At 40.1% G+C, this 25,274-nt stretch overlaps 1 protein-coding gene across 3 annotated transcripts; it reads right to left on the bottom strand.

Moving 5' to 3' along the window:
- Window positions 1-11,006: 11,006 nt before the first annotated feature.
- Window positions 11,007-24,930, bottom strand: LOC145459071 (uncharacterized). 3 transcript variants are annotated; one of them, XM_080337664.1, is made up of 11 exons: window positions 24,774-24,930; window positions 24,006-24,156; window positions 23,124-23,182; window positions 22,903-23,070; window positions 21,479-21,511; window positions 20,043-20,079; window positions 17,825-17,968; window positions 16,808-16,879; window positions 16,125-16,240; window positions 13,312-13,439; window positions 11,007-12,455 (listed from the first exon to the last, which is right to left on the bottom strand). In XM_080337664.1, the coding sequence occupies exons 2-11, from the start codon at window positions 24,023-24,025 to the stop codon at window positions 12,276-12,278; spliced, it is 957 nt and encodes a 318-aa protein (XP_080193790.1). In that variant the 5' UTR covers window positions 24,026-24,156; window positions 24,774-24,930; the 3' UTR covers window positions 11,007-12,275. The 3 variants fall into 3 exon arrangements, with proteins under 3 accessions (XP_080193790.1, XP_080193789.1, XP_080193791.1); XM_080337663.1 differs by lacking the exons at window positions 24,006-24,156; window positions 24,774-24,930 and adding an exon at window positions 23,772-23,968; XM_080337665.1 differs by lacking the exons at window positions 13,312-13,439; window positions 24,006-24,156; window positions 24,774-24,930 and adding an exon at window positions 23,772-23,975 and having other exon boundaries at window positions 12,276-12,455.
- Between the last annotated feature and the right edge of the window lie 344 nt (window positions 24,931-25,274).

Raw genomic sequence — 25,274 nt, forward strand, 5'->3', positions numbered from 1 at the left:
TGTCATGGCGAATAGTAATTTATCAAAAAGTCGTAGCTTACGATGCTTAGGGCCAGGGCATATATCTATCTAATCAGGTCAATATGGCAACCATTGATATTCTATGAGCCACGTGACGTATAGTTGGTTACGTGCTGGGTGTTGTTTGTTCACTTTATCCATGTTAAGATCGATGGCGAGCAGAGTAGCAGTACGCTCTACAGCTGTAACACCAATGAATTATTCGCCGTGGGGACATTACCAAGGTCCGCAGACCCCATCGGGGTACGAATCATCACCTCAGGGTGTGCGAGATGGATTGTGGAATTAGGCCTATATGCTGTGGAATATTGTTCTAGTCAATTTATTCTACTGGAAAATAGTCATATATGAATGGGCTTTCTGATTTTAATATAGGTATCATCAGATATTGTGTTGAAAATGGGCAGGCGCTACGAGAAATCTCATCGGAAGAACAAGGGGTACGATCGCTAGAAGGATAAGAAGCAATGCTATTACTATAGCTCGAAATTTATTAAATTTAAGTTGTTATTGATATGTTCCAATATTAATCGAAGGCAAAATCTAACGCTGATTTAATTTGATTTTGGCAATGACAATACCAATAGCCTATATTTATCACGATTTTATCAAAACCAGGATTAAGCTACACCGCTCAAATGCTGTTATATCAGATCAATCTTCAGTATAATTTAAAATTCTACTTCAAATTGTGCCACGTCAAAAGTTCACTAGCTGCAATATTATAACCCGAAAAATTCACAATGTCATGATTTATCCTCTCGTATGATGTCTATAGCTTATTAATTAGAAAAAATATGACCAGCACAAAAAGAAATATTCAAATATTTGAAAATCTGATTTTTTCTCGTGACAAGCGTGAATATTGCAACAGTAAATTACAATTCCACGATGTTTGTGGAATGCCTGTCTGTAAAGTCCCGTCAAATAAGGCCTGCTTGGAAATTATACATTGAATATCCCCATTATTCATGCTGCGGCCCGCGGCGTCATCAAAATCCAGGAAATGGCCCGCGAGCACATTTGAGTTTGAGACCTCTGTATTAATGGGAAATTTTGAGATTATATTGGAACTCTTTCTGCCGACGCAAATCGGGATTGGACATGATCATGATGATATAATAATCTCATAAAATCAATATCTTCCGTCACTCTGCCAACAATTTCAACGAGGACTTGCCTAGGAACATAAGCTTACGCGTTAACGGTCTAGGCCAGACCGGACAATGTATTCGGCGTCTGAGTATAATTGCTACGTTAATATTGAGCACAGTGTAAAACGAGTTTCTGGACTCGCTGTCGATATTATTACACGTTACCAATTTATACAGCAGGAGCCAACACCCCAATCGCACGGATTCGGTTTGCATAATACAATAAACATATGACCCCGTAAGACTGCTAGATTTTTTACATCTGACAACGATATCAATTTCATTGATTGTTTCAATAAGCATGACTGACTGCTTACATATAGTGTATTTCGCTCTTGATGTTGTGTGATTGCGGGTCAAGCTCACAGCAGAGAGTCACAAAATATTCACAAACAGAAAGCTTGGTATTTCGAGCAAACTTTTGTAACAAAGCAAGTAAAATGTTTGAGATTGTCAAGGTGCATGCACGTTTGGTGTTGATTATGTATGCTGTCAGCGCCTTGCGTAGAGTGGCCTGCAGTTGAAATGCAATAAATTTCCACCAAAGATGATATAATGAAGTGAAAATTGTAATATATGAAAAAGGTTCACAGGGCAGAACCTACCAAGGTTCGTTTGTGAACAAGAACCTCTCAATTTCCGAGGTTCACACACAGAACGCGAACGTGAACCTCGCGTTCACACCATCCCTACTAAATATAGCATCCAAATTTGGACGGATTCCAGGAACATCTTCTATCGTTCTGTTTTTCGCTTTCGCAAAATCTTTGCAATTCCATTGGTATACAACCGCATATTCATGACCTGACCCGCACCATAGTGCTGTTCAATTTTGTTATCGTTTGCAAGAGCCCATTTAGGAAATATGTTGACAGCCATAAACAACCACTCGTGGCACTGCGGAAGAAGCAAACCGACTGGTTGTTGTCGGAACACGAGAACTACATGTTTTGATGGCTTGACGCGACAAGGACAAAACAATACAGCGGCTTGTAGCGGAAAGTCGCCGTTTGTCTCGGTGACATCGACATTTCGACATGCAAGAATTTCTGGTAGCATTTCTGTTTTATCCGATTTCTGTCCAGTTACACAAATACCACAAACTACAATAGCATTGTTAGCGTAGTCAGTGCGTACTAACACCCCAAAAGATGACCCGCGCAACAATCCGGACACTTATCATATACATTCCACAGACATAGTGTCCCAGTGCCTGCACACTGCGAAAATACCCCGTACATGATGTCCGAGTGAACACATAGTCCGTACATATCCAATACACGATGTCCAAGCGACAATCACAGTGCGAACATATCAGACACGATGTCCGATGAACAACACAGTCTCAATATTTACCCCAAATACGATGTCCGAGTGACAAAGTACGAACATACCCCAGGCATGATGTCATGCTGGTAACATATTCCAAATACACTGTAAATTCGCGGAGCCTCTAACCAAATCCTCAGCCCAACCCACGCCTTACGCTTCCAGAATGAACAGCGCGTTATTGAAACTTCAAAGTTGATTGACGGCATTTCGAAAACAAATGTTGTGATGAAACCAATCATGGTAAAAATCCTCAGGTTGGACTTCCGCTTGGAATATTATACTTCTCAGAAATCGCGATAGCAATACTAAATGAGTAGATAGTGAATTTGAAAGCCATGCATCGAGTAATCTTTCTGCAGAGGAAAAACAGCAGCACCACATTGATTTATGAAACGACCCGAGTTTCTAAACATTGTTTCCACAAAACGGTAATGACTTTTCGCTGTCTGATTTTTTTTTCATCATCATTGGTTCATTATCAATTTTATCGGTTCAATACACCACAAAAATGCGATACAAAGAAAAGATAGGAAGGTGTCGAAGCGACTTGGAGTAGTCTATTGAATCAAACCCCCACCTTGGCCTAGGCGATGTAAAGAGAGGCATGTACACTGAAATGAAAAGTAAAGAAGATAGTATAGAAAAAGTCAAGTAGCAAGAAATGGGGTGGCATGTCATGGAAGGCGAGATCGATAGGTCAGTCGTGGTCCTGTAATGTTGAGGATGGACTAATATTCACTTAGTAGTAATTGCTTGTATTTCGACTTGAATGTGGACATGCTCGTCGACTGTCGGATGGCCGGCGGGATACTGTTCCACACATCGGGTCCGGCATATTTGATTGAGCGATGATCTTTTCGGTCGATCATATGATATTTGGACGACAAACCCGATTCAATGATCGGTGCTCAGACTATAAAATTATTTGGACATTTGCATCTTCATGGCTATGTGAGCATTGTAGCGAACCTTTAGTCGTTGCCTAGTCAACGACCGCACGTTATATTTGGATTCGATATTTGGCTATATAAGTTTGACTAGTAGGCTATAGAGAAGCTTGCCAACCCGGTCGCAACCATATACGTTGCTTTTATTCACTTCCAACCTATATGGGATGCGATTGGCGCAGTTGGTTAAGCACCAGCGTCACGACACTATTGGCAACGGTTCGAATCCCACTTCGGACGAACTTCTATGTGTCGGAGGTTACATGGGCTCCTTATTGCCGATGTTACTGCAGTAATCTGCAGTGTTTAGTATAGTGATTATTATCATTAGTTGAATTGAATAGGCGACCGGTGCTTCGTCCTTGACATATGTTGATTGGGCGTCGCCGCTGTAAATTATTTGGTTTGTTGATGTACGTTGTTTCTTACGTTGCGTTATGTGTGGTCGCCATAGTCACTAACTTGCGTTCTTTATCGTGCAGGCTTGTCTCTATCTAACTGTAACCGCAGGCGTCCACCATTTTAAAACCTAATTTCACGACCCGGTTTCACTTGTTGTATTTGGACATTCCTTCGTTACGTCGATTATTGCAATGCATTTCATTTCTACCTTCATCTACGATCATCATTTGTCTGGATCGGTCGTGGAATTTGAGTTCAATTCAAAAAGTGGTTTCATTAACTGTCCTAAGTTAGGAGCAGTTACAGTTTTAAAATATACGCTTGTCGAAAGAACGGGAGACTGAAGCAATTCGAAGATGGCTTCGAAAGAAAATATGCCAACCAATCAAGAGATGGGTGATCATGATGTAAAGGCATCCGATGAAGCCGATGTAACCATTACGCTTGTGGATGCAATGTCCGCTGATGCAAAGGTATCCGATGACACCGCGCATGTGGGTGCAACGTCCGCTGACGACGCCGATAAATCTCATGGAACCACGCATGTGGATGTAACGTACGCTGATGCAAAGGCATCCGATGAAACCCATCGCACCACGCATGTCAATGCAACGTCCGCTGATGACGCCCAGGGTTGTAACCAAGTCACGTGGTTCCGAGTCACGAGTCAATCTTACTTTTGTGGTTTTGACTTGAGTCAAGTCGAGTCATTTTCAATTCATCACCGAGTCGAGTCCTAGTCCAAGTCACCGTTTAAAGGGTTAAGTCCGAGTGATAGTGTTATGACTCGAGTCCGAGTCCAAGTCACAGTAAGGAAGTCATGTTCAACTTATGTTTTCAATCCTGCTTGGGTGATATCGAATTCCTTGCTTGCCAAACATGCTTATTTTGTCCCTATCAGAGTCTTGGCTGATGTTTGTTTAGACTGATAACGGACAGTTCCTGGCCATATTTAACGATGCTACAGACAGACGAGACAGGCCGCCAATATGATAACTTTACTAATCTTAGAGCTTTACATCAAATATCTGTCTTCTCAGTCTGACAAGCATTGAGTTATTACTGCGAGCACAACGACGACTGCACGCAAATAGCTTGTTATAGAGAACCAACGAATTCAAGTCTACATATACTATCTGATAGAGAACCAACGAATTCACGTCTAGATATCAGCTGATAGAGAATCAACAGATGCATGTTTATGTGGGGGTATACAGTTTTTTCAGGTGGTTGACTAAAAAAAGGTCAACTTTCCTGCTCAATTCCCGAAATAGCCGCCGGAGCGTTACTTCAGTGCTGATTTACTGTATCTTCGTCGAATTTGCCCTACGTTTAACAAAAATTATCATAAAAGAGGACAAAACCTCAAAACTTAGGCTACTTCTTAAAATTGTGGAATTGCCTAAAAAAACTCAAATTTGGCTCAATTCCAACCAGTAGAAAGCAATGCTATGAGAGACAATTTTGGATTAATTACAAATAGAGATTTTCGAACTTTATCGGCTACCTCATGATATTGTTAGATTGTGTAAAAATATGATTCATAGCAAATTAGGCTCAATTCCAGCTAGAAGAAGCGAAGTTATTAGAGTGGGATATTTTGGATATGAAAAAATAGTCGGCTTACTACTAGTATGTAATTATAATATTGTGAAAGAATTTCTCACTAAAAATACTCCATTTATTTTCAAATCTAAAATATCTTCCTCTCACATCATTGATTCTACTTTTTCAAATTAACCCAGATTCAGTGTTCTTTTTATGCAACATAACAATTTTATCAAGTAGCCACCCAGTAAAATAAAAAAGAAGTTATTTTAGAACAGCCAAATTGTACAAACATCACACAATATTAGCCATTCATTATTACTCACGTGCACAATGCACATACCCAACAAAACGTCAAATGGAAGGAGGGTATTGTGTGTTTTCACAGACAGCAGATCAAATCAATGAGTTACACTTCAAAAATACTAATGTGAAAAGGAGATCCCCAGATATGTTAGCGGCATGGCCTAAGAATAAATCCACATCTACTGAATACATGTTCCACTAGGGCACTAGATGCAGGAATTGACAAGCATTTTCCAACCACACTGAAGAGAATTGAATACTCATTCTTTCTAGTCGCCCAAAAATGCAAAGAATCATCGCCTTCAAATCTACACATGAGCTTATCAGTCTCTTGACCATCTGAGTCATTTCATTGGCTCTAATTGAACTTTGCTTCGATTGTTTGCTTGTATAATTGAAAAGTGTTTGATTGCGGAGGATCTATATTACCTCTTCATCAGTGGATGATTTTGTATATTGCATTGCTACCATGTAGCCTACCATTGTCTGTCGTTTTTACGGAGGCATATCTGATATCAGGCGAGTGCAACGCAAGCAGTGGTGACAAATAGCGATGTCGTCAGAATTCGTCAGATGCGCTGATCTAGCCATTACGATTCGCAAATTTCTTCATCTTCAAGTCATATAAAATAAGCCAAGTCAATGACTTGCATCGAATCATGCGTAATGACTCGAGTACAAGTCGAGTCAATCGAAATATTGACTCGAGTCGAGTCGAGTCATTTTCCCATTTCAAGAAAATGACTCGAGTCAAGTCGAGTCACAAAAAAAGCGTGACTCGAGTCTGACTCGAGTCAAGTCATTACAATCCTGATGACGCCGATAAAGCCCATGGAAACGCGCATGTGGGCGCAACGTCCGCTGATGAAGCTAATGCCCGCGCAACGACCGCAATGCAGGCGAACATGACGGCGAAGGGCCGTCTAATGTAGTGAAGAAGCGGCCAGCGGCGACACCCAGTAAGAACAAAGAAATAAAGGCAAGATATTCAGAAAGTACTGAACATTTGAGCCGAAGAATGGAAAAATGCTCCGAAATCGTAATGATCTCGAGTGATGAAAGTGAAGTAGGGGAGTCCTTGAAACTGATGCTACAACACAGAGATAGTTTGAGAAATATTCTGAAAGTAATGAAAGATGTTCTTCCAGACGTTGAGTATATCCCATTTGAAGAAGATTTCAAACGTCTGGAAGCTGCAATAACGGACATCAATCATCATTGCCGTTGCCGTAATCCCACCAGCGGGGAATCCTGTTGAAGATACAGTTGATGTTCGTGACAGACCTCAATTTAGTACTCGCGTGGTGGCCAATGACTCTCTCGTTGTGGCCAATGACCCTCGCGAGGCTGATTATTCTCGCGTCGAACATTCAATCAATACGATCACGGGACACGTCTCTCAAGCACCGTCTGCACCACCAGTAACTAATAGGCTTAACGTCTATTCAGATAACTTTGTGCCAATGTTTGCAGGTACTGCACAGATTCCGCGTGATTCCGTGAGTAGATCCGGCGTACCTCCGAATATCACAACATCGAAAGTGAATGGTCGCGGCACTCTCGATGGTCTCCATCGCAACGAGGAGCTACTTCTATCAATGATGAGGGAGATGATATCAGCTCAAAGACTTCAAAGCATTCGACTGTGGAAGTTTACTGGTAACCCTTTGGATTTTCCGAAATGGGGAGCATCATTTGAGGCGTTGGTAGAGTCCAGAGTTCAAAATACTAACGAAAAAATGAATTTGTTACGGCAATATTTAGGTGACGGTCCCTTGAAGGTTGTGGATGGTTACTTCCTGAAGAATACCGAGGAATCGTACTTCGCTGCAAAGAGAGAGCTGAAGCTCAGATACGGTGGTAGCACGTCAATTGGAAGCGCCTTCATCAATGAACTGAAAGCGTGGAAGCCCGTTAAAAGTAAGCACAAGTTTCGTGAGTTTTCTGACTTTCTGTTGCAAGTTTCAGCAAACAAGGAGCGAAATACGGACTTGAAAACGCTTGACTATGCGTCTTGTCAAATACCGGCTGTTGTCAACAAACTACCATTGTATTTGAAGAACCGGTGGATGGATGAAGTTCACAAATACAAGCGGTTTACCGGTAACGACGACAGTTACCCGCCCTTTGTTAACATTGTCAGATTTGTTAAGGACCAATCCGATATCAAGAATCAGCCTGAATTTGAAGTACAAGACAGTGGAAACATCGAGAGCAAACCGAAACCGAAAACAACTTCTTTCACGGTCAAAGTAGAGAAGGCAAGTTCTTTGCATTGTGAAGGAAATCATCACATTGCTGACTGCAATGAATTACAAAGTAAACCCATGACGGAGCGTAAAAAGGTATTTTATGCTCTTTATCTGTGTTTCGGCTGCGGCAACAAAACTGGTAAAACTACCATTTCAAAATCGTGTACCAAGCGAGCAAAATGTTTCAAATGTAATAAAAGGTACCTACATGCCTTCATCTTGATACAGACCATGAAAATGAAATTAGTACCTCGACTTCTCTATGTACCCAGATATGCGATTCAAATGGTAGAGGCACAAGCAGTGCACTCATTGTGCCTGTTTGGGTCAGATCAGAATCTAATGCGAGATGTGAAGTACCATGTTATTGCGTCCTTGACGACCATTCCAACTCCAGTTTCATCTCAGACGAACTGTTTGATAAGCTTGACCTAGATGGAACGGATACAGCGATATCGTTGACAACTCTTGCCGGAAGAGACATCAACACGCCTTGCAAGAAAGTCAAGGATTTGGAGATCTTGAGCTATGGCAAGAAAGAAATAGTTGATGTGGCGACATTTTTCACGGAAAAGGAGATTCCATAGTCTGTCGCACCCAGATTCCCAACCGTAAAATCTGCAAGGAGTGGGTAGATCTCAGAGGTATGTGATCAGCTTGTCCCGTACGACTCTAAGTTGGATGTTTCAGTATTGCTCGGCACAGATGTACCGAAAGCATTGCGGCCGAGAGACGTCGTAGCCGTAGGGGACAATGAACCATATGGCGTGCGTACAATATTAGGTTGGGGAGTTGTAGGTCCAATGTGTCTGGGCGTTGCTAAGGATTCCGTCATTTGTCACAAAACGTTAATTCGACCTACGGCCCTAGGTGACAAGCTTGTGTTCGGTTCGAAATGTAAAGAAGTATTAACACCTCAATCAGTAAGAACCATGTTTGAGATTGAATTTGCGGAACACAATGGTAGGCATATTCCAATGTCAATAGAAGACCGTAGGTTCGTCGAAATTCTCAAAGAAGGCACATTTCAAAGATGCGATGGTCAATTGGAAATGCCTTTACGCCTTTACCCTTAAAAAGTAGTACGGCAACGTTACCAAATAACCAGCCGCTAGCTGTAAAACGAATCGGTCAACTTAGAATGCGCCTTCTGAAAGATGAGAAGTATTCCGCAGATATGTAACCTTCATGGAAAATTTCATTAACATTTAGGCTGAAGTAGTACCAGAAACTGACAGAAATATCGCACATGGAAAAGTGAATTACATCCCACACTTGGGAGTTTATCACCTCCATAAACCGGATAAGATCAGGGTCGTATTCGATTGTTCTGCTCCTTACTGCTCAATCTCCCTGAATGATGTTTTGCTGTCTGGCCCGATACTACTGAATGAGATGCTGGGAGTTCTTTGCAGGTTTCGGAAAGGACATGTGGCTTTGTGCACCGATATAGAAGCTATGTTTCATCAGTTCATTGTATCGCAGCCATATCGTGATTTTCTAAGATTCCTCCGGTTCCAAGACCACGACATCAGGAATGGACCCCTGGTGGTATACCGGATGAAAGTTCATTTGTTTGGAGCTAAAAGCTCGCCAGGCTGTGCGAACTTTGGATTGAAGCGGGCGCCTGATGACGGAGAAAGTCGGCTTGGTCCCGAAGCTGCTGATTTCATGGGCGACGACTTCTATATGGATGACGGCATTACGTCGAAGGACTCGGTTCAAGAAATCGTGAGTTTGGTTAAAAGCAGCAAAGCACTGTGCGCCAATTTCAAGTAACGACTTTGCGAATTCGTTTCGAATAGCGCTGAGGTTATAATGAATTCTATTCCAACGGAAGATAGAGCAACTGGGTATCGAGAAATAAACCTATGTGATGATATTGGTACGGCCCTAGTACATTCTCTGGACCCAGTTCTACCCTTACAAGTCAAGGAAAGGCTGGTAATGTGTGCTCAGTTTTAGCGAAGCGCCTATAGAAAGTATTAACAGCGCGGCGCGTCTCTGGAGCCCTACGCAACAAGCGGGCTAAGGCAATCGATATCATAATAATCTGACATATCCAATGTAGACTATTTAGACGTAGCCTAATTATTTCTATAAGTTGAACGATAATGCGCGAAAATTAATAGGGCCCTAATACATTCTGTGGACCCAGTTCTACCCTTACAAGTCGAGGAAAGGCTGGTAAAGTGTGCTTGCTGGTACTTAAGCGCATAGAAAAAGTATCAACAGCGCAGCGTTTCTCTGCGACGCGATTGCCATTGCCGCGACGCAATCTGATCTCACTCTCGCCAAGCAGCCACATCCTTACTCTTGAGCTGCTCTCTCATTTCGCCAGACAGCATTGTTGCGTCACACTGCCAATCTCCTCAACAATGAATAATTTGGGCTGATTGTGGGGGATCCAGGGCCATGAGCGGAATAAAATTTATATTTTCGCAGGCAGTACAGCGTCAGATTTCGATTGATACCCGGTTCATCAAATTTAATGTTCGGCAAGCCGGTCAAAAATCACCGTCAATTTGCCTTTGAATAAATGTAAAGTATGACGTGAACCAATTTCATTGAGCCGTGAGATTTGCTTGCGTCGACACCATATAGGACACTATGGTGTCACAGTCAGCCAAGCATACTGTTTAATTTCATTGTTGGATGTGGCATTGCTTCCTCCGCGATTGATTTGATGCTATGATTACTAATTACCTTGTGATGTAACATTCGATGGTAGTAGAGTAGCACAGTACTTTAAAACGCGGTAGATGACATTACTACGGGAGACGTACGGAAAAGCACAGCACGATACGATAAAACATCGTAATTTCGTACCAAACCGTATACTGTGAGAAAAAATCAGGTCGTAATTTTGTACCGTACTTTTCGCCAAAATCTACTCCAAGTAGTACTATACCATTCTTATTCCTTGCTCAGCGACAAACACGCCACGAGAAAACAACGAGAAAACGAACATTGTTTCACTACAAAGCAATGCACTGAAACACCTCTATCCATATGAAATCTGTTCACAACTCATACAACTGCAATTTGAGCGTGTCAATACGTTTATTATAGTCCGCATAGTCGAAAAAATATCAAATCTGCACAATAAACGAGAAGTAATGTCGTAAAACAAAATCCCGCATAGCACGTGAAAAAATGAATAAAGACTTAACAACAAAAATAATCTTCATCGCGTAGTGAATGAGCTACAGGAAGTGACAATGATGTAATTAGCACAATATATACGCACAACGCACCATAGTCAAAAGAAGCAGGTATGCCGTGAATAGATAACGGCGCAACTACGTGCTGAAGATACACGTAAATACAAAAAATTATTTATAGAAAGATACATGTGTATGTGTGTTGCCGGAGTTAGTTTGTCGATCATATTGTACCGAGTTCAAGAACCTATGTAGGAAATAGAGAAGCACCAACCACAGGCCAGGTGTCCGGCTGTTGTAGTATCCTCATCAGAGATGGTCGGTAATTATGTACGTCTACTTTTCCGAATTAGATTTTGCCTATCCGTATTACTTACAAAAGTATTTATGCTTTTAGACTTCTTCCCCTTACACCGAACAGTTTTTTCGGGCAAAACATCCTTTTTTAAAAATGCACCACATTTGTAATGCCACTTGTCCCTTTGCGATAGTCGCGATGATGCATTTTGCAGTTTCGAAGGCACTTATGAGACCTTCATCAGCTACTTTCACTTGAAGTAGTTTGGCCATATCCTGAAAATCACTATACTTACACTTGTCATTGAGCAGAAATTTGTGAAGTTATTCTTATTCTACTCGGGTACCAATGATGACTCCTTTGACTCTCATTCTAAATTAGGAAACTTGAAGCTATATTTATTATAAATAACATCATTATCCAAATATGGCGGGTGAGATATCTCAGTCTGGTATGGGACCGTAGAAACATGTTTATAGCAGGGTTACCATATACGTCCTTCTTTAGGATGATTTGTCCTCCTTGTTCAGGAAATCGAACAGGACCACCGAGGACGCCTAAATGTCCCGCTTGTTGAAAATTCGTCTTCATTTGCAGCTTTGACAGCTAGGGTAATGGTTGAGTCAACTAAAAGATGACATAATGACGCGAGTATGCAATGCGGACGTTCGAGCGGGTCATTGGGGAGTCGAGTCGGATTGAAGACTTTTTTTAGTCAGCACAACAAGATTCCCAGTGAAAATTCTAAAAACCGGTGGTTTGCGATTCCGGTAATCTAACTTTTATGATTTGAAGAAAATATCCTCATTTTCCGATTCCAAAATATCGTAACCCTAGTTATGGAAATAAAATCATTTTTTTGAAACAGGGCAATCGCATGTAGTGTCATCGATCGTGCTCTTGTCTATCATAGCGACCATGGCATAGTCGTTGTGTCCATTTTTCTTGAAAGACATGATCCCTCGAATATACCATTTATCTCTGCCAGCTTTCTTCTCATTCTCGCATATCACGGGCGAACCACTCAGGTCCTGCAAATGCAGAATACATAACTACATAAATCTCCATAACAGCGTACTTTTCAAAGAGTCATGTCAATTAAATGAAATAAGTACGTAGCGTAGCTGCAAAGTAATTTCAGATAAGTATGCTAGCCGAGCTAGCGCATACATGTGACACACCAATCAAAACTTACGTCGCAATGTCAATACTGAGAAGTGTGAGTGCTCGCCTTTTAGGCGCATACCCTGACTATTGTCAGTGACTGCATAAATCGTATATTTCATGCGATTAGGTGAAAACGGTTTACGGGGACCGATTTCAAAATTTCCGAACATACAATAGGTTTGCTGACTTTATGAGACACCTACAATATAAGGCAACATTTTATAAATTTATTTCAGTTGCACCAGTCATATCTCTCGAGAGTTCATGATTCAACCGGATAGTTTAAGTTTTAATTACAGGGTGTCTCGAGACTGTGTATTATGTCTCAGGTGTGTTGTGTTGTGTTGTATGTGGGGTTGATGATTGCTTGGCATGGTCTTTGCACCAGCCCTGTTCAAAATTTTCTAGGTTATATGTACGATACACGTTTGTGATGTGCTTCTGTGAGACATTGACCAAGCAGGGCATCATTTCAGTTTGTCAATAAGGATGTTGGATAAGCCACAAATACCCGAGTAAATGATTCCAGAGTCGAGTCGGTTGCCCGCAAGCGCAACTGGCTATTTATTACTCGGTGAGTGTATGCGTTTAATCTTAAGTTCTCCGATTCCAATTGTATTATTTTCGAACAGTGAAAAACATTATTTAATCGGAAATCTTCAAAGAGCATGAGATGATTACATTTTCTTAGATCAATAGCAAAGAAGTAGAGCAACTAACATCGGGAATAGATTCGTTGTTCGTTCTTTTTACACACATTGTGTGACAATAATTTGGATTCGTCTTGCTGGTAGCTATATCAGAGCCAGGGTGATCTTCATTCGTGCAAGTAGCGAGAGATACATTCGCTGAAAGAAATCAAATAAATCATGTGCAAGCAAAATTTCTTACACATAAGGTAAAATAATTCTGAGGGTTTCGAAATCCAAATGTGCTTATTATTTCGTTCGATGAAGGTTCTTCGTATTATTATATTCTTTATTCACATTAAAACTGGTAAATACACACATAATTCGGGGAGCAACCTGCCTCCAAAGGAAAATGGCGAGATTGTAGTAAATTTTTAAAGTATAAGTAATACAGCCAAATTGTTATTCCTATATGCAATATATGAAGAGTGTGGTAGATGAAGAATTGGCAAGGGGAAAGAGCAGAAGTAGAGATGATTAATCGAAATTACAGAAATTATGCTGTGATTCACGCGCACAAGTGTAATTTTAGTCCAGTAGTGCATTAGAGGCCTTCCGAAGAATATTATTATTAATAAAAGTTTTCGGTAGCACTTATTACCTGTTACGGTCTTGTGTGCCTGGAACGCAGACAAATTCAGGCAAATTCATGAAAATGGCACTCATAGATGAATCTTCTACCGGATAGAACAAATTCAGAAACAGCGCGCGATGGGGCAAAAATGCGAGACTTCCCTAACTTGCTGGATTAAAAATGAGCTAATCCATACTTGGGATAGAATTGGCATTTCAGAAGGACGGGATTTCGATTTCGAACCGCATCGTCCCCTGCGTACTCCACTTTACACAATACACAACCATAACAGTCACATTTCGACCACTGATTGAGCCTAATTACCTGCAAGCAATGATGACCAAAGCGATCGTGTCATCACAAATTCTATGTATGTATGACTGTAGTGTGTCGTGACCTCAAGACTGGCCCAAGGAACCCCTAGGGTCCCGGGAACACCGGTCAAGAATCACGGATCTAGTTATTCGTGTTTAAGTTAGTTCGTTGCGGATTTTTACAGGTCGTTAGTTTTAGTTCTAGTTCTACTTGCTAGTTTTAAAATGTGAGTAGTTCTAGTCATAGGCGCCGAGTTACGGGGTGGCTGGGTGGCGAAGCCACCGGTCACCCCATACAATTAGATTAGACGCCCGCCGTCTGCCATTTTAAATCATCAGCGCTGTCAATTAGCGAGTCCGTGATAGCGCGCAAATGCCAACTATTTACCATTAACCGATACGCTGGCGAATAATTGAATACGCAGCTTTATTGGCGACGACGAACTAGTGCTTGAAACGACCCAATAAATTGTACTCCGTGATTAGTTATCAGTAGGGCGGTTTGTTTTTTTGACATGTCAAAATTTGTCAAAATTTTGTTTGAATTGTAGCGTTAGGTCAAAATTTGTCAAAATTGTTCATAAAGTCAAAAAAAAATTGCCGTCTTCATTTCGTTTGTATCGTAGATTTTGCAGTGTTGGTGAACTTATCATTTGATATTTTACAGCTTGTAGCCTACTTTATAGGCCTACCGTTGTACGGCTCATTGTGAATCATAAACGGTCAAATAGAACAAATAGGAAGACATGGTGTTATGGTCAACGTACCGCAATATCCTAACTGAAGAAATACTTTTTGGGCATTGCATGCATCATTCTTATATTAAGAAGCGCATGATGAAAAATTGTGATGTAGACAACATTGTCACGGTGTGTCACCAGCAGTGTTGTGAGTGTTGTCAGCCAACAACTGCTTCTTAGTAAGGACATGCACTTTCTACCCAAGAATGCAGGAAAGTATCTCTCGTTGTACTACAAAAAATTTAATTATTTCTACCATAACGTATTGTAACCACTGGAATTCTTCATAGGGTAAGATTTCGTATAAATTTTGGTTTTTTCATGTAAAAAGTTGCCTGTTTCTAAGCCAAAAACGTTTTTCAGGCCAAACTACTTCGTTAGGACAGCCAGTTCCAACCAGAAATTAAGATAAGTGGTACAATTTAACCATTATGTGGGAAAACACCTAATTTGCATACGTTAGGTTCAAGACACAAAATATGCTGAAATCAATGTAAATGCGTGGAAACATAAAATAAAAAAGCTGATGTCAAGTTTACAAATATTGTCGGGATTACTTGGAAAGAGCAAAGAAGCGCAAGGTTTCATTTGCAGTAAGCTCACTTATTGCAGGAAAAATCAAGCCTTCCGTTGATGGGTATTTCGCAAAAGAATTATAATGGACGTCGTTAAGATGCGCCTCAACCCAGAAGCGGACATTTTTTACACCATATAAGTGTAATGACATAACTGTAAACGTAATTGAAACTATTTCGCGCAATTATAATAATACTCCTTCAATAAAAATACTTCAACCTCGACAATTCTGTTAGGGGACCCGTTGCCCCCGGATTATGTGTGTATTTATCAGTTTTACTGTGAATAAAGAATATAACAGTCTCATTGAACCCGTATGTATTTCATATCATCATAATTTCATAATAATAAATATCTTTAGAAAGCGTGTTATAAATAAGGAACGGTCACTGAAACATGCGAAATAGCTCAACGAAGACGTGAATTCGACATGATTGACAAGTTTCGGAATTGATCAGCATATATCCGCCCCCTATATGGAATTTTACACCATTGTACACCATACAGTTTTCATTTATCCTGCGAAGCTCAGAGGCTCCCAACATCAGACATATGTGGATAATCATGGCAATGTTAGGATGTTATTGGACTTCCACATTCTCAAGCAAAAGTCAGAACATTGTCATATCGCTTAACTTACCCTCGAAGCCATCTTTGCTAATTATTTTGCATGATGTCGTCTTTCTACAGTTATGTTGCAAACAATTCAGATTGATCGAAGATCCGATTCTCTTGTGAAAAACGCCAATGTCGTGTCTGCAAGATGACATAAATGATTTTTAAAAAACATTTAGTACTTTTCTGTGTTTGAAGGCTGCATTGATGGAAGTCTAAGATATCGTTTCGATATTTTACGACGACTACATTTCTACCCCTAATACAATCCGAGGATAATAAACAACGTAACGCTATTTAGTGAGAAATTTTAGTTGATGACGTCTAAAAATAGTTAACTCACCATTGCTTTTAATGGGAACTTGCAAGCTTTCCTGGCTAAGGCATGGACGTAGCGAAAATGAAAATTCGAGAAGGACATTTCCAAATTTTGAGGGGCGAAATTTTTCAACAGTGACGTTTGGTCACTAATAAGGCTTTTGTGCCTAAGTGTGAATAGATGACTACACAAGGTACAATTTGAGAATTAATGGATGCAAATGTTTTTTCGACTCGGCTCATATGTATGTTGGTACAATATGATGGGAGTAATATTCGTTGAGTGTGTTGGTGTATAATCCTACGATCTGAACAAACGGTACGGCACTGCACGGAATATTTTGTTTATAAGAATACCCCTTAATCATCGCTAGTCTGAAGAAAACTTACATGATTTGTTGGGTGTTCCTTTTGTAGTATTGTGCATGTCTTATAACTTTGTCGAAATCGTCACCTTTATCACTGTAAACAATCGCGTGCTGCATGATAATTCAGTAGTAAGCGAAGCGATACTAATATTGATCCGCATCCCATTTATTTCGGTCTAGTCTATATAATAGTTGTGTATCCAATAAGATACTCGCTTTCACGTTTGTAATCATCTGTTACGTGTATTAATCCTTTCCTGCTTGATAAACCCCTATTCCTGAATTTTCTCGCAACTTGTCGGCATCCATGCAGTTCAACTCGTTACCCATACGACCAATTCGAGTCCGGCCAAGGTCGGCCCCATAATCCCATCCCAAGTGTTGGAGGTTTATCCATGGGCTCATATCCGTCATCTCATCCGCATAAGCGGTGTCTTAAAAAGCCGAAAAGTCAGTCGTTCCACAATTCGGCCGCTACGGAACCAAGATAAAGAATACGCGCCTCGTGTAAATGGCCATCGCAGTCGAACACAACAAACAACAACAACTGCGCATTGTGCGCTGAATCATGCTTTCATTCGTTTTGTCACATCTCATCGTGGTTCGCACTATGAAATGTAGATGAAAAGTGGGTCGCGAACAGAGAAATGTTGGGATGTAATGGCTCAAACAATTGGTATACCCCAGTGGGTTATGTATTACATCTTATCAATTTGTTTCAACTTTTTGCTGTTTCGTATTTTAGCCTTTATATGTATGTGTGAGCGAAACGTCGCCCTTTCACAATAATTCAGGATTATTAGCAACTCAATCTGCACTCCAATCATCTTGACAAATTATTCAAATTCGATTGTAATCGGTATAATCGGCGGCTTTGCTATTTTTATCGGGCCCAGATCTTCGGAAATACGATTGGATCAGGATTTTGACTTGACTCGAGTCATCTACAATAATCGAGTGACTTGACTTGACTCGAGTCAAGTCATATTCCTATTGTTTACAATCATCCTATATGTAATGGGTCACATTACCAACCAACCATATGCTTTGATTGTTCTTTATTAGGCAGTGCGTGGCTGTCACACCGATGTGACCAAAGATCTTGATGCCAGTACAGACTTCTGCCACTTTGATGATGGCACTCCTGATATCCTTCAGATTACAGCCATCATCATTCTGTGGTCTGAAAGCAACACGGTGATTACACAGTTACTAGCGTATAATTTGCAGTGAACCATTTACTATACCATTTGTATATTACCGTTCGTTAAATCCTGAAAGTGAATTACCACTATTAGTAGTATTTTATATTCAATCAAATCAACGGAAGATTACAGGAACTTGATCAAACTCTGATCTTTCCATTTTACATTTACAATATTCCAAACACATAGCACCATGCATATTTGAACAGGGAAGTAGAAAGTATAAGCCAGGGCCGGCCAACCCGTGGCCCGCGAGAAGGTTTTGAGTGGCCCGCGAGGTAATTTCCGAACTTGGTAATGTTATAAAAAAAAATGAATTGCACAGATTGTGAACTTGCAAGGCCAACCAAGAATTTGATTAGTTTCGCCGCAACACTTGAAATGTGATGACTAAAATATCAGTTACGACGCATTGGCATTTCCATGAGCATGTCACACTTTGGTAGATATTCGTACACTACAAAGCAGAATATTTTGCGATAAATTTATCAAAAGTAAATATTTTTTACACGCTTCGCGCAACATGTAGTCATTCGATTTCTTGCTTTTAATATTGTTACCCCTTTGTGAAAATGAAAGAACGTCTAATGTATCAGATTGAGTCTAACTATATGTTCTCGATTACGAGACAAAGTGTCGTTCAACATATGCGACCTAGCGTTTGCGCTCGCAGAAAGACTGTCGACTATGAAACCTAGGCACAAAATGATTGACGCATGTCGGTCGAAGCTTCCGAAATTGATATGTCCAGGCGCTGAATAGTCCAGTCCTGGCAAACTTAGCCCAGCGATATACTGCAGGCCCGCAATATAGTCAAGTGACAATATTATTGAGCTATGAACGTAGAAAAATTTTCGCGCTTCGCACGGCTAGTGGCCCGCGCAATATTTCGTCATTCGAATGTGGCCCTTCGGCTGAAAAGGTTGGCCAGCCCTGGTATAAGCCCATCAGGCTTCAAAACTACGGAGCTATGAAAACCGAATACACTTTATTAATTATTACTGGCTTAAAGAACCATATACACGCATGTGAATACTCAGCAAAGGCCATCTCTGTAGTCTAGTGATAATTTCCTAAAAGTTTCTCCGCAAACACTGCAATCTGATAATTACGACACAAACATCATCAAAAGACATTGCTTACGACGCCATGCAGAGGCGAAGAATGTAGCTATCGATATAGGTAGGGTTGTATTTTAAACAAATAGTTGTTTAAAAAACATTGTGTTTTTAAGATTGTATAATTATGCAATAATTGTGTAAATATTTTCCAAAAGCATGTTGTATGGGTCAGCGGACGACGATTACCTCCCGAAATAGCCGACTTGTACGATATGGGATGGTTGGAACCCTTGAAATAGTATGTCCTACAGCTATAGTACGTAGATATAGATCATTGGTACGGAATGAATGTTCTGATGATGATGACCACCGACCGTATAAATGCTGCAAGACGATTTAGTCCTAGTTAAAGATATTTTTGGTTCGTATATGACAGGGGTTGGAAGCCTACTTCATCAAAGGAGCTATATTTACCCTATATTTAAAATTGTGAATATCACTCCACTATGACGCCACAATTGAATATGTGTGACGTCCCGGCTTAGAAAAAATATGTTTCAAAATAAAATGAGGGTCTTGTTTTGAACATGTTTGTTTTGAATTGATTTGTGTTTCAAACACAACCCTAGATGTAGGCCTACGTTGTACATAGTCTAGTTACAGGTCCAAAAATATTACAATAGGCAGTTGAATATGTTAGATAAGCATTTAGACCGATATAACAACTATCTACAATGTGTCTATAGTCTACTTTATGCACATTAATGTATGATATTTAATTTTCAATGCATATCGTAAATGTCGTTCAACTTTAATATATCTCAATCCGTGGTGCAAAAAGCCTTCAGAAATGATCATGATCGTGATCATCCCCTGATCATGTATTCGAAATTTTGCATCAATTTATGATACAACATATCCCAGTACCATTTCGGAAATAAGTTCGTTAGTACAGCATTCTCATATCAAAAGTGTAGCATAAAATGCTCACCTTTTTATCACGGCTTCCCATGCTTCTCTGACATCATCTAAATAGCGTTAATATTTCCATAAATTCAATAGAATGCCATTCATTTTCGCGAGTAGTCTCTTAACCAAGGATCCCTCCTCGTGTGTTAAGGAGGCACACACACTTTATGCGTCACAATATCAGAATTCAAGCCGAGGGCGTAAATATTTTGTCCTTGAAACATACGTCGGGCACGTTCAGGAAAAGAATGCGATTCACGACAAATAAAGAAAAAGATATTAGGTATCAAATAGTATACGATGTCACTGTAGTTACACGCAACATTATCACAGCGGTTGTAGCCCAACGGTCGCGACCTGGTATGCGGTGAATTCGTGAGAAGCAAGCAGTTCGGTGCAACGAAAACATGCACTAAATAAAGGTAGGCTTACCATATTTTCAGAACTCGGAATTATTACGTCTAAGTTAATTATGATTTACATTTCCTTGGCGTTTAAAGGCAACAGTTACAAAAAAAGCTAAGTATAAAAGTTACAAGAACAGACACATAAACAACAGATAAAATATATTTTTCAGATCCAGCCCATCAATACTTTGCAGTTCCCTTAACGTTTACCAATAAGGAATGATCATTTTAACGACTTCGTCCGATTACTCACAGGCAGTATCATTGAAATTATATACTCGAAACTGATCCAACCAATATGTGCACTAAGTTCGAACTTGCACCAGAAAAACTCTAACATATTCTCGCATGTAAAACGTCCAGACATTACAGACAACGTCGAAAAATGTTTCCAATACCAATCAAGAAGGTAAAGCTGGAATTGACCAATTTGATGGAAATTCATTTTAGACCAGCAGTTCAGCATGATTACGTGCTACAGTAATTTTATTTGGAAATAATACGAGGTCTCGCGAAAAAGTCGTGCTGAAAGTATAAGCAACTAATTCGAAATACCAAAAAAAGAGAACACAAGTCTATATTGATACACCCATTTCAGAAGCAGGTTCCTGGAGAAGACGATGTGTGTGTGCCACCCCCAATATCAAAGAATTCAGTAATTGTGCGACGCTAAACTGAAGGACCAAGAGTAGAATATATTCATATCACTATAGTTCCAATGTGTTATATAAGTTTCGTTTATTCCAATTTTGTTCTTCGTGTATTCCTTATGCAGCGACGCCAGCAAAAAGATGGAATGTAAGCGTAGCAGCTTCGAAGAGCTTTTTATTGTTTTTATTGTGTCACAGCTTGGGTCGCCACTATTGTAATAGTTAGGGCGCGATTGCAGCTCATGATAAGAAAGAAGAGTCATCAAGCCGCACACAATATCCGGGTGGAAATACGTTAACATCGTTCTCCCGTGACGATTAATGCCCCCAGAAGGATCTTCCAGGTAAGGAATTTAAAACATCTTCTGCTCACTGATATATACATTATGAATTTTACTTACGGTTACTTTCTACGTTGTTGCAGCCATACGTTCCTGAATAAAACAATGAGACATATTAGGTTATAGAGAACTACGATACCACCAATCAATGACATCCGATCCGTGTCAGCACTGGCTTACGAAGAGCCGGCGACAAAAATGGGCCATGTTAAAAATCAACACGGCCAATGAAGTCACGAAGATAACAATAACAATAATAACAACATCAAAGTACCGCTGAGAACTGTGTATCGCGTATCTCTGCAATTTCGCGCCCTCGTGAATAGGGAGAAAACAATAGTATAGTTTCCAAATAATTTGCTTTCGGGACTCGATATAGTTCCAGCTAAATATTTAGTCGCTTATTCTGACACAGTACGTCTAAAGGCGCAACGCGTTGCCGTGGTCGTAATTATAAATGAAGGAAAAGTCGAAAGCCAAAGTGGCAGTGAAGCTCAATCGAGATTGCATTTGCGAGAATCTGTCACCTGCTACACCTATTATAGACGTCTTCACTATTCATATTCATAGTCGTACAATATTCTTCAAACATCATTGATCTGCAACTGCAATAGATCGAGTCAAGTCGCTGCAACTTATCTCTATGTAATTTCATTATGTCGTTTCCTCTGACTTCAGAATGACATGTAATCCTATATGCGATATCATTAGCGTTGCATTTAAAACAAATGGTGTTTTAAAATGTGTTATAAAATGCCATTTTTTTTAATCAAAAGTTGTATAATAATGCCATGATTGTGAAAATACTTTCGAACAACCTCCTGTATGAGCCTAGGAACAATTCGCATCCCATTTAGTCGACGTATACGATATGGAATGGATACGAAATGGATGCTCTGATGATGATTACCGCCACCCGTCGCATAACGATGTAGACCTGATCAAAGATATTGATCCGGTAAGACAAAGGTCGGAACCCTTTTTCGTCAAAACAACCATATATTTACCATATCTTTTCAACTACCAACGTCAATCTACTTAGACAACACAATGAACGACTCGTGACGCCATGAAGAATGCAAATTTAAAAAACGATAAAAAATGTGTTTAAACAAGGGCCACGTTGTATATTGATTTTTGTTTAGGGTGATTTTTCATGTATGGAGAAGGAAGAGGCATCTGACATCGTCAGATGGGTCAGGCGTGTCTTCTATCCTTGATCTTGCTGTCCGAATGCCTTACATCATATTGCACGGCAGAGTCCAATTATGTCGCAGATAACTGACTCATCTAAGGTCAATACAGAATTCACGATCCAGATAGAACAGTTCATCACAAGTCGAGTGTTTAGTTGTTCGAGGACATAGGTGCTTTAAAATTTCTGTTACTCATTACTATCCGACAGCTAAATATTTCCAAGCTTCAAAAAGTTGACCGAGTCATGATTTGTACTTTGTTGATCGCATTACAAATCGTGCACAAACCTTTCGCTGCTGGCATTTGCAGAATTGCATTCGTGTCAGTATCTTTTTTGTCGAAACCAAGAAATGCTCTCTCGACCTGGTCCAGTCTTGGACTCGGCATCTTTGACTGCTGCATCTCGTCCAAATAGAGAATATCATTTAGTATTTTGTCTTCCTCGCGTTCCAGTCCTACAAAATCTCCCGTTTTTAAACAGATACTAATGCAAACGCGTATTACTTACTTCTCACATGGCTCAGTTGGTTCCGTAAGCTCATGCTTAACGAACCGTATACATGGTTTCTGGAATAAAATTTTAGTTTCACTCGTGGCATAGGATAGGTATTTTCAATCTGATCAATGATCGTCCCTCTCATACGTTGCAATGATAAATTATATGTAGCAACAAGTTTGAACTGAAAATTCAGCTAGACAACCCGATCCGAGAAATAAAACGCTACATAGATAGACAATTTGTTTAAATCAGATCAGACCAGCCAACATAGGTGCCGGAAAGGGTTGGCTAGAATGGACGCGTCTGTTGGGCGTCTGATCAAACACATCAAATATTGCAAGTGTTCAATCACTGTACTCGATCGGAGTTATGGTTCTTATTTCCGTATTCACGGGGTTTCGACATATATGGTCATTTTACAGCAGGTCGATAGTCTTTCAATTGTTACTGGGCTGCTGACTAAGAGCACGACCCACTTTTGTTCCAGACTTATGTTAAACACCGCGTACACAGGTTGGATGGTAATGGAGAAATAGTTAATAGGTGGCAGTTTGTCTAAAAATAAATAACCAAGGCTCGGTTATACCGAAAGTCGATCTCTGAATTTTCTATTCTAAGAAATATTGAAAAATAAAGAATTAGTCAGAATTTACTTACGCGGCGTTGCAGGTGGCAATCATCACGAATATAATTGATAGGGAAATTAACGCTTTCATTTTGAATATTTACCGACTGCCTCTTTCCAGTCAAAAGAGCCGTTGAATGTATTGGCAAAAACGATCATCATATATATGCCCGATTATACCATCCTATACACCAAAACCGGATCTTGCAAACGCGTCGCATGATATCCCAGCGTCCCAATGTCAAATTCAGATTGGCATTTCTTACCGGATAAAATATAATAGCATCGGTCTGAGAGACTATCCCAGTGACGAGCGGATCTTGAATTCTGAGAATCCGAATCCGTCTGACAGCTGGGTTATCTGAGGAACAATCTGTTCGAATCCGCACAATCTCGTCCAAGAATGCAGTCCGAATCCTATTCGAATTCGAATGATGCTCATCACTGATATCCATGCAACATGTCGATACCTCGAAATAGCGTGTTCTCGAAACGGTGCATAATACTTTTAAATCACAATACTTTTCCATGATAAATTAAATATATACACGAGCAACGGACCAGTATCCCGGACACCGTAATTACTGCCTTATTGGTAAAAAGCTTTCAATTGTGGCTGAAATATAGAACTGCATTCAAGAGCCATTATTCTAGGGTTACCTTACGTAAAATATTGGTTAAATATAGGTGAACATTCGACTGAGATTCAGTAAATCCGTACTGAAGTAACGCTCCGGTGGGTGTTTCGGGAGCTGAGCCGGAAAGTTGACTTCTTTTTTAGTCAACCTACGTAAAAACTCATAGAAAAGCGGAAATTCGGGCTATGAGCCGAAAAGATGACCTTATTTTTCAGTCAACCGACAACAAAGTCGGGAGAAATTGATCAGGTTTTACGGATTTTACTTCAGTATTGTAACTCATTAAAATTTCGAAAAAGTGTCCTCTTTTGACATTTCCAAAATATGATAACCCTACATTATGCTATTGAGTCAAACAGATACGTATCGGCAAGCTATCGCTTCTATTACAAATACCTTTTAAGTGCAGTTGGGTGATACATTGGCTGCATCGTAGGTTGAACTGCAACCTCCCACGCAGCTACGTTTAAATTGGTCTCGAGCTTTTGCCCTATAAATAGAGATCACAATATTTGCGTTATGGCCATTTTTACTTGTGTGGCATCAATGACTTCCTCTACCATATGCTCGATTTTTATCAAGGTGGCCGTATACACGTACAGTCGTACATATGATGATGTGTATGTGACACACGTCTCGCGGGTTTTCGACGTTCATTTCTTCAAACATCCGGCTCAAAACATCACGTATGTGGTGTCGTTTTATTTAATAACAATATCTTTATCAATGAACGTAATGTAAATGCTCAAGTTGTGAAATTTCCGGTGCTTAAGTAACTTGATATACCTATGCAGGTGACTCGGTGTTATCCTTGAGAGAAGCTTTATCATCGATAATATTGTTTTTCTTTACTCGCGACCTTTTAACAACAATACGATTGTAACCGCATAGGCCATA

The sequence above is a fragment of the Botryllus schlosseri genome, chromosome 16 (assembly GCF_051294905.1).
Source record: "Botryllus schlosseri isolate E-star chromosome 16, Bs_hap1, whole genome shotgun sequence".
Classification (NCBI taxonomy): Eukaryota; Metazoa; Chordata; class Ascidiacea; order Stolidobranchia; family Styelidae; genus Botryllus; species Botryllus schlosseri.

Bases quoted from the DNA above. Each gene is read 5' to 3' on its own strand.
- LOC145459071 (XM_080337663.1), bottom strand. From the start codon at position 23,830: ATGAAAGCGTTAATTTCCCTATCAATTATATTCGTGATGATTGCCACC. The intron at 23,183-23,771 runs GTAAGTAAATTC...ATTTTATTCCAG, and splicing joins ATTGCCACCTGCAACGCCGC to AAACCATGTATACGGTTCGT. The intron at 12,456-13,311 runs GTTAGTTGCTCT...CTGCATTTGCAG, and splicing joins ACAACGAATCTATTCCCGAT to GACCTGAGTGGTTCGCCCGT.